Below are 13,566 nucleotides of genomic sequence, written 5' to 3'. Positions count from 1 at the left end.
CAATGTTACGGTAAATTTTTAATTCCTGTTATAGACTGTAGCCTCCGTAAATAGTGAAGGAAACCATATCGTTCAATTGCTGACTCATATTGTGCCTTGTGCTGCTGTCTCATGCACCCATTGAGGGTTATGAAGCAATAGTAAAATAGACAAGGGTGTTTTGTATCACAGGCCAGAGGCTTGCAGCATTAAGATACAAGAACTAAATATTCCAGTTACAGTGGTGCCCCGCTTGACGATTACCTCATTAGACGAGGAAATCGCTTAACAATGAAGTTTTTGCAATTGCTTTTGTGATTGCAAAACTATGTTTTAAATAGGAAAAATCGCTTCACGATGATCGGTTCTCTGCTTCGGAAACTGATTTTTCGCTTTACGACGATCAGAAAACAGCTGATTATCAGTTTTCAAAATGTCCCCCCACTGTTTAAAATGGCTCCACGATGTGCTTAGGACAGATTCCTCGCATTACAGGCACCAGAAAATGGCCGCCCTATAGAGGATCTTCGCTGGATGCTGAGGTATTTCGCCCATTGGAACGCATTGGGTGGTTTTCAATCTGTTTCAATGGGCTTTTTCATTTCGCTTGTCGAGGATTTTGCTTAACAGCGATTTGAACGGAATGGATTATCCTCGTCAAGCGAGGCACCACTGTACTTTTGAGAAACTTAGAAAGGAATACTTCCTTTTAAAATAAATAACTATGTTGTTGTTTAGTCGTTAAGTTGTGTCTGACGCTTTGTGACCCCATGGACCAGAGCATGCCAGGCCCTCCTATCTTCCACTGCCTCCCAGAGTTTGGTCAAATTCATGTTGGAGCTTCGATGACACTGTCCCACCATCTCGTCTTATCTTATAGAAATAACTATAAGAATAACTAATTACCAGGTGCTGCAAACATAATTTTAAAAAGTAAGCTTTCAAGATTTGGAACTTCCCATTGTTAGGTGTAGTGATGCCTAAATGGCAATAAAGTAGGAAATTAAGACAAGTTTGTAGAGGATAAGGCTGTTCATGGCTGTGAGAAATGATGGCTTATATTGTCTCCTGTATCAGAGGTAGTACGCCTCTGAAAACCAGCTGCTGAAAAGCATAATCTGGATGGCGCTACTGCATTCATGACCACCTTGACAGCATCTCATAAGAATATGAATGGCCAGTCTGTAAACAGCATGCTGGATGAGATAGGTCTTTCATCTGATCCTGCATCATTCTTGATCTACTCAAACTGGATGCTAATGAAAGATGAAGCAAAAATGGTTGTCAGAGGAAAAATAGCTCCAATATTGCATTTTTTTGTTACTCCTATAGCACATGAACATGCAAAGAACTTAACTGTGATTTCCATGCATAGTTATGTGTAGTATGAATGTCCTGGCAGGAAAATTCCTTGAATATATACTCAACTCATAGGAAAATGCACAGTAGTCTACTTAAATGTGCAGAAAATCCCAGAGATGTGTTTCAATTATATACAGCAACAATTTTTGGCTGGGTATAAGTAAAGAAAACTGAGTTCAGATGAATGGTTAATCTATATCAGAATCAAGGAAACACTGATAGAGGTCAAGATTGCTCTGTCCAAACTTCTTTATAGGCTGGATGGCATCAGGTCGTGGTGCCCAGCTACGTACCTTCCCTAAAACCATCTCATACTTCTCATACCCCTTTAAACCTTTTTAACATGGAGGAAGTGATTTGGATAGTGTCTGGAGAAACAGCTCCTGATATAAGTGGCTGAGTCAGGCAAGGGGTTGCTATCCCTCCAAGGGTATTGCTGTAGCCTAGGAGAGAGGATCGGGCGTGTGAGTTGGCCCAGGCCAGATTTGGAGTCTCTGAGGGCTGGAGTTTCCTCATCCCTCATCTATGTGCTTCCCTGTATCATGATTAAATGTAATAAAAACAATTTCTCGGGGCGCATTTTACTAGTATAGAAACCAGTGATGTTGAATAAATATTAATCCTATGGTTCCCCAAGTGTGTGATGAATTGACTGATACAATTCATACAAATGCCTATTGTTCATCTTTTTCTAAATAGTTAAAGAATAGGGGTATTTTTTCTGTGTGCTTTTTAGAATAGCCATTCTCAACAGGGGCCATATGGCCCTGAGGGCCCTGACATACAGTATTTGAAAGGGGCCACAGACTGAAAAAAGTGAGAAGTTTCTGGAAGGTATCTGTTTGTATCTTGTTTGACAGGGGCCCTGAAACCTGAGAACAGCTCCTAAAAGGGTTGTGACTTCCCCAAAAAAGGTTGGGAATGGCTGCTTTATATGACCTATACTGTACAGGTATTTGGAAAAATATCTTTAAGTGATGAGACCATCAAACTGTCATAGCAAGAGCTATTCAGGTTGTAAATTAGCTACTTTGTATTGTGATACAGGAGGTAAACAAGGCTTTGTTTGGAAGTATGACTCCAAAGGGCAGCTATGAAGGAACTATCAGAGATAATCAAGTATAAAGATGTGTCACTGGAAGTGACACTATTTTAGTTCCAGTTACTATGTATGAATGTGAACGCTGTACAGGGAAGGAAGATAGCGAGGTGAATCAATTTGTTTGAAATATGGTGCTGGAGGAGAGCTTTGTGGATACCATGGGCCACCGCGAACAAGTGGAGGTAAACAAGGCTGAACTGAAAGATCGAATAAAGCCTGAACTCTCTATAGAAACAAATGTGTCAAAACTGAGGGTGTTGTACTTTGGGCACATTGTGAGAAGACAAGATTCACCAGAGAAGACAACAGTGCTAGGAATAGTTGAAGGCAGGAGAAAAACATGGATTGACTCAATAAAAGTTTGGCCTTGAGTTTGCAAGATGTGAGCAGGGCTGTTGATAACAGGACATTTTGGAAGTTGCTCATTCATGGGTCACCATGGGTCAGAGGCTACTTGACGGCACATGATTGCTAATTTATTATCATCTACCTGAATCATTAAACTGGAACACTAATAGATTTCACCCTCTGATGATAAACTATCTGCAATACTGTAAATTGTTTGGCCTCAGTATGTATTTATTTCAAACAGTAGTAGCAGAATGTCAGTCTGGTCTAATTTCTTTAAGTCCTTTTCCACAGAGTTATTTTGTAAGTAGGCAGGCAGAGTGAATACCACCCTGTATATGTTTTTTCTCAAAGCTAAGATGCTCCCAGTATGACATTGTCATTTAATTTAGAGAAGTCCTTTAATCACAGCAGGTTGTGATACTTTATGCCACATGTAATTCACGTGAATATGTATTCGCGAAGGCTTTCACGGCCGGGATCTAATGGTTGTTGTGGGTTTTTCGGGCTCTTTGGCAGTGTTCTGAAGGTTGTTCTTCCTAACGTTTCGCCAGTCTCTGTGGCCGGCATCTTCAGAGGACAACAAACAAGAGCTCTGTGCCGGCCACAGAGACTGGCGAAACGTTAGGAAAAACCACCCTCAGAACATGGCCAAGAAGCCCGAAAAACCCACAACAATCACGTGAATATCTTTATTCTGCTGCTGCCAAATTCCTGATTTCTGTATGATCTAAAGTTAATCCAAACCAGCTCCTCTATATGTAACTGTGGCTAAAAAATCTGCCAGCTAAGGAAGATACCTACTGATTTGTGGATGGTCCCTGAGTATTTTCATCCATTGGTTCAGAGAGAAAGGTGCAGGAGACACGCATGCACCTAGATGGCAAGGATATCAGCAGTTCGGCTAAGGAAAATGCCTTCAACAACCTGACAGGAAATCACCTGACTGAATTGTAAGAAATAAGAGGTGGAAGCCACCAAACAACTTATTGAAAACTTCTAGTGATTGACAGGGGCACTCTGAGGCAGTTAGACTGGGGTCCCCAATCCCCGGTCTGCATCCTGGTGCCACTCTGTGGCCTTGGCAGGACAAGGCCATGGAGACAGATTTCCTGCCCCCTGAACACACTCCCCCCACGCACGCCCACCGACCCACACGGCCTACCCACCTGCACCATGGGTGCCCCGCCCATCTGTGCATGTATGTGAGTGTGCCCCCATGAGTGTGCTCTGCCCACCCATGAGTGCGCCCTGCCCACCCGCAAGTGAGGAGGTGCCCTTTTGCACACAGACCCCACCCCCCAACCAGTCCATGGTTCAGAAAGGGTTTGGGACCACTGAGTTAGACAATCTGTTAGAATCTAGTACTGTAAAGGCAACGAGAATGAAGGAGAGGCAATTATACTTAAGGAAGAAAGAGGATTTATTAATCAAAATAAGCATAGGAGACTCTTTTTAATTTTTTCTTAAGAGTTTCAATTTGGTTTCCATTATTATTACTACAGCATAGGATTAGTGGCTAATACAGAACAAGTTCACTCTTTAGTTCCTCAACAAGTGACAAGGTCTTCAACAACAATTTTGCCACCTCTATGTATCAAATTTTCTGTCTGCACCTTTCCTAGGATATTGAGACAAATCTAATACAGGAACTAAATACTGTATAAGATAAAGTATGGGGGTTAGTTTTTAGAAAGTGTAAGGACAAACTAGCTTTAATTTGTATCCAGAGTAAGAAGAGAATAAATTCAATTGATAAAAGGACTGCAAATCCCCATGGATAAGGATGAAATGAAAAATGTGCACAATAGACTTGTGACTACCTGTCTGCCATCTATAGTTTATGATAGAAAAAAGCACAGGAGGAATCATTTATTCTGTTCCTTAAAAACTCACACACTGTAAACAAAAAGCAACTTTCCAGTATTTTAATTTTGTTCCTAGTCTTGTGCCTTGAGCAAATATTTTAGTATTCTGTGTGGTTCTTTATTTTTTATCTTATTCAGTACGTAATTGCCATCTTGAGCAATACTTCCAAACATGGAAACCCCAGGGGTAGATGGGTTTGTTAAGCCCAGCTAATCTCTTGGAAATCTCCTACCAGGGAAAGGAGAGTGGATAAAGTGAACAAATATGTTTCAAATAGAATTCAGATGAAGGCAGGAATATACATCTGAATGGTACAGCCTCCGCTTTTAAAATGATGGCTGTATCACAGGAGATGAAGGCGTCCAGTGCCCTGCTTCAGCCAGCACACTATCTTGGCTCCAGGGTGGATTTAGAAACTTACATTTAAAAGAGAAAGAGACAGAGAGGTTTTAACCTGTGTGAATGGAACAAGTTCTTCTGTATCACAATTACAAATATGGAATCTCTCTGTGTCGGCTATGTAATGAAACTGTTACATTATAATGGCTAAATACTTGAGAATACAGTACAGTACGTATAAGCTGCTATCTTATACTGGAGTCTGATCATTAGTCCATCTAGTCTAGAATTGTCAAAGTTCTGCAGATTTCAGGCATGATTCATTCACAGCTCTACCTACCTGGTACCCCCTGCTGGTCTCCAAAGTAATCAAAGCCAACTCTGCTTACATATTAACAATTTTACACATTGTACTACCATAGCAGGGAAGGAGAACTTGTGGCCCATACAAATGTTGCTGGACTGTTAACTGCCAACATCTTTCACAGTTGGTTATGGAGATGTAACCTAACATGGCTTGTGCGAACATGTTCCCTTTCACCACTATGTGAAACTATTATAGATTTGCCAACTTTTCTTTGGCGAGAGAGCTCTTCTTACAACTGCACATCTGGCAGATTTCTACCCAGAAGGAAGGTATTTAAGTGTTGAACTGTGGCAGATTAATATTCAGGGCCCCTGCTTTTTTTTTAAATCAGAAACTAACAGACTCAGAGTATGAGTTGAACCCATAAAGAGAAACTCCGGGGTAGATGTATATGAAGTAACTTGAGGGCAGCCAGCGTGTTTCTTCACCATTTATTATTTAAATTGCATTTCACAACATTCTGAACTTGGAACGTACGTGTGTGTGTGTGTGTGTGTAAAAGTACCATAATTTGGAACAATTCATACAATACCTTATATGGCCATAGCAAGGGAGAAGTCCCTCAAAGTGTGAGACCCCAAAAGCTCCCCCTCCTCACCCGTCTTGTCTCTGGCCTACTTATGGCACCCAGAGTCCCTCCCCCCGCCGTCTGCTAGGCACCCACACGAGCTACCCCTGCCGCCATCTCGTGCATGTGCACCCCGGTCGTCTTCCCTTGAAGACCCGTGATTGGAAGAAGGAACGCAGGGGCGGGCTTTTAGGTTCGCCTCCTTTCCGACTCGCCTCCGGCCCTCTGCCCTCCCCACAGAAGAAGACGCGGGCGCTCGGGTGCCGCTGTTCAAGCCCAGGCGCCTTCGACCCGCCTGCCTACCTTCCGTCGCCTCCTCACTTGCCCAGCAGGTGGCAGTGCGAGGGGTCGGGGTGGGCGGCTGGGCTCCGAGGGGACACGTGCGACGATAGGCTCCTGAGACCATTGACGTAGGCGCCGGGGTGGGGAGAGGCGGCGAGAGCAGCCCGCTCCGCTCAGTGCGTGTGAGTGAGTGGCCCTGCCCCTCTTTCCTTTTCCTCTCTTCTGCTCTCCCGCCGGGCGCCTGAGGGAAGAGTTACTTAGCGGTTCTCAGGATCCGCGGTGGTTTCAACGAGGAGCCCATTCCGGCTGCTCGCGTGCCCGGGAACCAGGCGCCTCCACTTCGCCCTTGCTTGCCTGCCTCCGCTCTGCTAGCTATGGCCAAGGAGGAGAAGAAGCCCTTCAGCCAGTCTATGGCCGAGTGGCGGCGATTCATCTACAATCCGAACAGTGGCGAGTTTCTGGGGCGTACGGCCAAGAGCTGGGGTAAGGGAGAGCGGAGGGGAGCGGGCACCCGAGGAGGAAGGAGCTGAAGGGGAAGGGGAAGGGGAAGGGAGGCGCGGCGTGGCGGCAGCTGCCTCGCCTCGCTCGGGCTTGTGCCACCACCGTCTCTCTCTCTCTCCCCCCCCCTTCGCCAACCTGACGGGGGGGCCCACGAGGCGGGCAGCGGCGCTGGGAGCTCTCAACACGCGCCTTATTGGCGTCTAAAAATAGACGGGACATGACAGCGCGGGGCGGGAAGAGGAGGAGGAGGAAGAGGAGGAGGCGGCGGCATCTCGAAAGAGGCGCCCCCAAAGAGGTGGCTTTTCCCCCCTCCGCTTCTGAGGGAGGGGAGGCTGCCCGGCCGGAGTCCCCTATGCCAGGAGGGGTCCATTATGGAAAGCCGGGGTGGGGGGGGGTGAGAAGAACTGGTTCCTTAAAGCGTGTCCCCAGCTGACTCTCGCCGCCTTCCTGCCTTCCTCCCCCCTTTCCCTCCGTCGGCGTTACAGAGGGACCACCTCCTACCCCCGTCAGGGCTCCTCCTCCCTCGCCAGCTGCGTCGGGGGGGGGGGAACGGAGCGGGGTCCTGGTAGGAAATACCCTCCCTTCCCATGTGAGGGACTCGGAGGGCGAAGGGAAGGGTCGCCACACACACACACGCCGAGGGCAGATGCTCTTGGCTTCGGGGGGCTGAGGCGGCTCTCGTTGCCGCCGGCGCCAGGGTGCCTTTTCCCTCGGCTGCAAAGAAAGAGAGGGTGGAGGGAAAAAGCCTTAAAACCCCGATAACGGGGGACCCATTTTCTCTTCTCGCTCGCCTTCTCGTTGTTGCCATGTGTGCTTTCTTCCTATTAGGAGGTAATGCCATCCGGCGTCGTTATCTGCTCGGAGTGTTTAATAAAAGAAGCTTAAAAGGGACTTTTCGGGTGTGCCTTTTATCATTCCGAGGCAGACCTAACCAGAAAGGCTTGATGAATAGCGTTCACATTTCCTATTGGCTCCAAGGGGATCCCCCGACCTTTTAAGGGCGAGGTTTCCTTCGGGTTGAGCAAAGTGTGAATTAGGAACTTGTACGTAAGAACAACGGCGATAAACGTGCATGTCAGGTGACTCTGGCAGTCATCCAGTGTTTTGCTGGTCGACTGAAACGCAGCACAAGTGGTGCTCGGGTGGATTTTGATGATATACGATCCTTGGGCTTAGGCTCTTGAAAGGCAGAGGCAGAATCTTGTGTAGCATGCCTATGTGTACTCTGTTGCTAAGGCTATTTGTCAGAAGAGAGCTTCCTGTAATGTGAAGTTGTCTTCATTCACGTGAAAGTAAGATCCTCCTAGTTACTTTGCAAATAGAAGTCTAAAGAGGAAATTTCCATTCTGCCCCCTGTCTTTAGCTTGCAGTCCAGTCACTAAGTTCCCTTAAAGTGGGTGGGTTGAACAAAGGGGAAGTGGCTGAAAAAGAGTACATCATGTTGCTGTGCCTCCCACTAATTGTGGAACTGCTTAATTTTCGTCTAAATTCTTTGAAAGACAGGTCATTTATAGTAAATGGGTGTTTTTTTTTTCTCCAGCTAGTGGGCTGAACTTTTAAAATTCTGACAAATACAGTGTTTAAATGCCTTATTGTTGTCTTATTTAGTTAAAAAAGGGTGTTTTCTAATTTCAAGAATGAATTTTTGTAACAGTTATTTGTGATATTGCTTAATTGCTCTTTGGTGAACATCCTGTTGATTTATATGTAGTTTATATATGGTTTATATTAGGCTTATGATAGGATTGGCTAGGTTTTCAGATTGATACTAATACCCTGTTTCCCTGAAAATAAGACCTAATCTGAAAATAAGCCATAGTATGATTTTTCAGGATGCTTGTACAGTAATATAAGCCCTATCCCCCAAAATAAGCCCCAGTTAAGTGAAACTCCACCCTCCACCATTGAGCAGCAACCAGAAGAAGATGACATGACTGTATTTGAATAAATGTAGATAGTTGTACATGAAAAAATAAAACATCCCCTGAAAATAAGCCCTAATGAGTTTTTGGAGCAAAAATTAATACAAGAACCTGGCTTATTTTCGGGGAAACACGGTATTTCTGTAAAAAACTGGGGTGGCTTTATTCATGCTTCTTGTGTATTTGTGTAAACATAAAATGTCTGCATGACTTTGTTGAGCTTAGCATACTATATCTTTTATATACTGTAGAATGACTATGTTTTTGCCAAATTTAGTTTGATTTTAAATGGATGAGTAAAATTGAAGTTAAATTGAATTTTACAACAAGATAACTCTTCTCTACCTGATAGAGAGAAACTGAGGAACTGAGAGCAATGCAAATGTATATGATAGCGTTCATGTTTAATATCACTCATGTTTAATATCACTCAATTTCTATCTGATTGCTGCTTGTCAAGTCAGACTGTTCCTATCTTAATCCATAGGATCAGACTTTGAAAATATGATTTCTTTATTTAATTTATTTTCTCTGTCAATACATAAAAAGGTCATGAGGCCATTTATAATACAGTCATGCGCATGTCTGCTCAGAAGTAAACTTCATTGAGTTCAGTGGGACCAGAGAATGAGTGTTTGCATATGATGTAAGCGTTGCAGTGATAAATAATATACCATTACTTGCAACTATGTGGTGTGCTACAATGAAAAAAAGTCCTAGGATTATAAACATGCAGGTTGTGTGTGCTGTATTAGGAAGTGTGAAAATATAACCCTTCTCTCTTTCCAGTATAGAAGGGTATGCACAGTCTTGTTTTCACTCACCCCCTTAAATTACTGCACTTTTCTTAGCCAATCTTGGCTCATTCATTAAGTGTTTTAAGCTTTGAGAGAGAATAGCTGAGAGAAAACAGTTTTTGTATATAGCCTTAATATTTGAGGTGAAGAACTCAAACTAACCGACTTCATTCTTCATCATTTAATGTTGCTGTTTTGGATTCTGTGCAAAGTAGAAACACAGAAGAGTCCATTAAGAAAGGGAAAACTCCCAAATTGGTGGTCAGAAATTGAAACCTAAGGAAGTATGTATGTTGAAATGCTTTGGCCAGTATGAGCACATTGTCCAGTTTTGAAGCATTAGAGTAGACCAAATCACACAATTTTTTTGGTCTTTTTCCTTTAAGCAGTATCTAGTTTTGTTCTGACCATGCTGTTACAGAGTGTGTATAGTGTTCGGCAGACCGCCGAAGAATTGATGCCTTTGAATTGTGGTGCTGGAGGAGGCTCTTGAGAATCTGCTGGACTGCAAGGAGAACAAACCTATCAGTTCTAAAGGAAATGAACCCTGAGTGCTCATTGGAAGGACAGATCCTGAAGCTGAGGCTCCAGTACTTTGGCCATCTCATGAGAAGAAAAGACTCCCTGGAAAAGACCCTGATGTTGGGAAAGTGTGATGGCAAGAGGAGAAGGGGACGACCGAGGATGAGATGGCTGGACAGTGTCTGCGAAGCAACCAACATGAACCTGACACAACTCCGGGAGGCAGTAGAAGACAGGAGGGCCTGGCGTGCTCTGGTCCATGGGGTCACGAAGAGTCGGACACGACTAAACGACTAAACACACACAATAGTGTTGCTGTGTTGTGGTGTTGAAGAAGGGTTAGTGAATAGTGAAACACTATGTATACAGTAATTTTATCTCCTTGCAGGAAATCTTGCAAGAAATAAAGCTTATGCTTCAGCGCAATAACTTCGCTGGTGTGCTCTCAAGTTTTGTTTGTTTGTTTTTTATTGGAAAGGCTGTTGAAGTGGTTCAAGTGTGGTGTTAGTATGATCATTAAGAAATCAATGTGAGTCTTTAGCTTAGATACAGAATTGTATTTGCATGAAGAAATGCTGAGAGTTGGAGTGACCCCTGCCTTATTCACTCATCCAAACAAGAGGAGATAGGTACTGTGTTCCATATAGGCAGGAGCCTTTAGCTGCCCAACTCTGGGAACTTGAAGGAAATGAAGGACCGCATGAGGCTTGCCTGAGACTAAAGTGACTGAGGCAAGCTGAGAGGATGCATGTCCTTTGAGCTGGTCTTAGAGTGGAAGGAAATAAGTGTTGACAAGTCATTTACCTGCAAGTAATTTAAGAGTGGCTATCATATTTCATTTGAAGTTTCATTTTTTCCATCTCAAGGGAAAATGGTAATCTGCCTGCTAAATTCTTAATTTTTGCCTCCAGAAAATTCTGTGTCAATTCCATAGTAACAGTTCTTTACTGTTGTTCTCTAAGGAGATAAAATTATACATAGCTGAAGCTGGATGGACAAGTTGAGCAAATGTTCTGGGGAAGGATAGCTGCCTTATAGGTGGTATAATAGCACCGTTTTATTGATTTCAATTGACAGATAAGAGTCAGTGAGTGTAGTGGATAGAGCTTTCACTAAGTATCAGTAGTATAAGTTTTCCAGAAAATATTGATTGGGAAATTCTCCAGTGCCCAAAACCAGTGCAGTATGTTTGAGCATCTTCATTTGACTTGTATTTACTAAGAAAAACTTTTAATGTCTCACTTGTCCATTATATTTGAACAGAAATATTTGATATAGTCATTTGAAGTGTCAAATAAGAGTACAGCTGGGGCCTGGGTTCAAATTCACTTTGGCCCATGAGCCTCATCCTGTGATTATGGTTTAGTCACTCTCTCTTACTCACATATTGCTCACAGGAAACCTTAGCATGCTTGCATTTTTTGCCTTGTAAGTCTAAAACACATTGGTGGGCCGAACAAAATCTTAACTGGAGAACCAGCATGGTGTATTGGTAAGAGACTTATAGGATTGTTGGAATGCTGTGTTTATTGAAAGTGGAACAATAATTAATCTCTGTTTCAGTTTTTGTTTTTATTTGACCTGCACTTCCAACAGTTCAATTTTGATATTATTTTGTTTATTCTGTCTGTGTTTTATTTCTTACCCCTTCATTGTTCACAGATCACAATAACATACATACATTTCTTAGCATAATCACCTCAAATATCTTAATCTTGTCACAGATAGAGTTCAGGTATTCTGGTTTTTGTTTTGCTTAAAAATATGAGACTGACGTTGATGGCTCAGATAACTTTGAAATTGTTAAGCTTGCCTAATATTGTAATGGTCTCAGCTAGTTTGGATTATTTGACTTTTTTTAAGAAATGAAAAATTTGGAATATCAAAATAAAGTACTGGAGTTTTTATATTAAATGTTACATTCTTGATTTTTTTCCTGTGGCAAGTTTTGCATCCTACATTACTGTTCAGTATGTGTAAGAAAGAGCACAGGTTCATCTTATGATTTAAACTGCTGCTTTGAATACACTTCCATAAGTCTAACCATTTGTTGGATATTTCCAGAAGGGTAGCCATGTTAGTCTGTATTTTGCTATAACAAAATCAGCAAAGAATCTTATGACACTTAAAGATTAACACTTTTATTTCACGTCAGCTCTTATGGCTGTATCTAAAGAAAAGGACTGCAGTCTGTGAAAGATTATTTCAGATATAGCTTGTTAGTTCAGATGCCACAATACTTTTTGTTGGTTTTCTCCTGCAGTGTCTTTGGAAATGTGGTTTCCCTGTGGTTGAATCTATGGGGAGCTGCATTTATACTTCCTATAAACTGATAAATATTGCACAATATCCTGTGCAGTAAGATTCATTTTAAAAGGCTCTAAAAGTATGTGCTATTGGGTGTAATGACTCTTGTGATTTTGCTTGAAGCTAAAATGTATCATAGCAGTCTTTTCAATTCATTCTCCATGGCTGTTGAAATAAAAGAGATAACCACAGAGTAATGACTCTGTTTAGTAATTCTAATATCTATTCTGATATGCTTACTGCAACTTTGGCATGGAACTTGAGTGACTATGTAAATTAAACCTGGAGTTAGTCTTTAATCTGTTTGGGATGTGTGTAAATAAATATTTGTTTCATTTTGGATTGTTTTATCATAGGGTTTGCAAGATACTGTATAAGATATTCAGAGGCTGTTTACCATTGCTGCCTTCTTCATATTACTGTACTGATAATAGTTAGCTTGAGCGTCACTGCCGTTTTCTATGAAAGATCTTCCCTAGTGTCCTCTACTGCTGCCGCCCCATAGCTGTCCTTCAGGAGTACATAACAGCAATAGAACTATTATTTCTTCTGCAGATGTTAGCATTAATTCCTGAAGAGGGCTGATGCCTCTGATTTGGCCATTTTGCCTTGGGTCCAGACTTATAATAGAAGTTTAGACTAGAAGTCCAGACTCATAATAGAATCCAGCCTTCTGATGGCATTGCTGCCAGCTTCCATGACTCATTCAGACTCCCTTTTCATTTTAAGGTGTGTATCCAGTTTAGGATGAAGGCAGGAGAAAAAGAGGAATATTGAATATGATGTGAATTAACTCAATAAAACAAGCCATGGTCTTGTATATGCCAGATCTGAGCAGCATTGGAGGTCACTATTCTTGGAGCCTCTGTAAGCTGGAAGCAACTTGATGGCACATAACAAAAACAACAAATATTACTCGCCAAAGAGTTTTTTGTATAAAGGAATGATCTTATTTGTGATGTTTAGGTACCACTAATTGGCCGGAATCCAATTTAAAATTTATATCACATGATCATCAGCATAAATTTCAGCTGTGAATTGCTGCCTGTTAAGAAGTCAACATAGGCATTTCTGTTATGCAGAGAGTCATGTGACTGGTGTGCTATAACAACTCTCTATATAGACTTTAAAACTTGCTGCAATTTGCATATGAGATGTACACTGATGAAGTTGAATTGGCAAATGTAACTTGACACGTTTATGGCCAATATATTAAAATCTTTAAGCAGCTATATTCACCTATCAAGTACCAAACGAATCAGCTTAAGTATTTTCCCACACAAAATCCCTGTCTCTTTCAG

At 42.3% G+C, this 13,566-nt stretch overlaps 1 protein-coding gene across 2 annotated transcripts in view; it reads left to right on the top strand.

Annotated features, from left to right (window-relative positions):
- Window positions 1–6,214: 6,214 nt before the first annotated feature.
- Window positions 6,215–13,566, top strand: part of ATP1B3 (ATPase Na+/K+ transporting subunit beta 3) — a 40,930-nt gene continuing 33,578 nt past the window's right edge. The window contains exon 1 of one of the 2 annotated variants that reach the window (XM_020792586.3): window positions 6,215–6,699. In XM_020792586.3, the coding sequence (XP_020648245.1) occupies window positions 6,591–6,699 (109 nt within the window). In that variant the 5' untranslated portion in view covers window positions 6,215–6,590. Of the gene's footprint in view, window positions 6,700–7,413; window positions 7,549–13,566 lie in introns of those variants that run through there. The other variant, XM_020792587.3, reaches the window with a different exon arrangement.

The sequence above is a fragment of the Pogona vitticeps genome, chromosome 3 (assembly GCF_051106095.1).
Source record: "Pogona vitticeps strain Pit_001003342236 chromosome 3, PviZW2.1, whole genome shotgun sequence".
Classification (NCBI taxonomy): Eukaryota; Metazoa; Chordata; class Lepidosauria; order Squamata; family Agamidae; genus Pogona; species Pogona vitticeps.
Note: the sequence above shows the minus strand (reverse complement) of the source record. Positions and strands in the feature narration are given on the sequence as shown.